General features: G+C 50.5%; 1 gene segment (V, D, J or C); it reads left to right on the top strand.

Annotated features, from left to right (window-relative positions):
- Positions 1–794: 794 nt before the first annotated feature.
- LOC124243939 (T cell receptor beta variable 6-5-like) lies at positions 795–1237 on the top strand. The segment is given in 2 exon segments: positions 795–843; positions 945–1237. Coding segments are annotated over 2 exon segments (342 nt in total).
- The last annotated feature ends 200 nt before the right edge of the window (positions 1238–1437 follow it).

Raw genomic sequence — 1437 nt, forward strand, 5'->3', positions numbered from 1 at the left:
TGTCACATACCCTGGAGTCTGCCCCCTCTCCCCGTGTCTCTCACGTATCTGGACTCCTTTGTGCCAGGAGGTCACCTGCAGTACTTAGCAGCCATCATCTTGCCACAGAGAAAGGTCAGTCACAGGTGTGAGGTTGCTCTGCATGCTGCTGTCTCGCCCCAAATCCGGGAAGCCACTGCTCTGGTGAATATGAACTTCCTCTAGCTACAGTTGGCAGGTGTCCCATCTTTGGGAAATGATGAGAAACAGAGCAAAATGTTTCCTAAAATGCTGATGAGACTGCCCCTGTGGTCTGGCAACTGGATACCAGGAGAATCATTGTACGTAGAAGGACCTTAACAGGATGCTGGTCGGTAATCAAAGTAGAAACGGATGCTTAAAGGAGTCTTTGGGATGCAAGAGTCAGAAAGGGCACCAGAAAGCCTTTCACTGAAAGGATTTTCCCTAAAACTCAAAACTACAGAAATACGTAAATCTATAAATCCAATGTATTAATGAAAAATTATATCAGAGTAATAAATACACATAAAGTTACAAACTGCTGATCAAAAGCTTAAGAGCAACTTGTGAGACTTGTGTCAATTCCGAGAAATGCATGCTTCCCATACTAAGCTGTTCCTTGTGCATTTATTTTTGATTGGACCTTCTAGGGGAAGAAGTGTGACCCCTTGTGACAGGTGGCTCTGGGGCCCAGGCAGGGAGAGTGACATCTCCGAATGACTCCCTGGAGAGTCCTGTTCCCATTTCATCAGCACAGAGACCCAGAAGACCCCTCCGTCTGCCCTGCTCCTGCCATGAGTGGTGGCCTCCTGTGCTGGGTGGCCTTTTGTCTCCTGCAGGCAGGTGAGTCCTGGGCAGGGATTTTCATGAGCGAAAATTTCGAGGTCCCACTGCTAAGCCTTTCTGTCCTGTCTGCAGCATCAGCTTCATCTCCTTCTCCACAGGTGCAGTGAATGCTGGAGTCACTCAGATCCCAAAATTCCAGGTCCTGAAGACAGAACAGAACACGACACTGAGATGTACCCAGGATATGAACCACGACTCTATGTACTGGTATCGACAAGACCTGGGACATGGGCTGAGGCTGATCCACTACTCAGTTGGTGCTGGTGTCACTGCAAACAGAGATGTTCCCGATGGGTACAGAGTCTCCAGATCAAATACAGAGAACTTCCCCCTCATACTGGTGTCTGCTACGCCCTCCCAGACATCTGTGTATTTCTGTGCCAGCAGTTAGTCCACAGCGCTGCACGGCTGACTCCTCTCTGCACAAAAAGCTGGGGGGAGGCCCTGCAGCCTGGTCTTAGCTGAACCCTTTGCGGACTTCTATCTCAGGGAGAAATGGCACCCCGAGTGGCCTGTGTGTGCAGTGTGAACCCCTGAGTGTGCTGAGGTCCGTCTCCAGGTTGGTCTCAGCCAGGCCTGGCCCTGACCGCA

Source organism: Equus quagga, chromosome 8 (genome assembly GCF_021613505.1).
Source record: "Equus quagga isolate Etosha38 chromosome 8, UCLA_HA_Equagga_1.0, whole genome shotgun sequence".
NCBI lineage: Eukaryota > Metazoa > Chordata > Mammalia > Perissodactyla > Equidae > Equus > Equus quagga.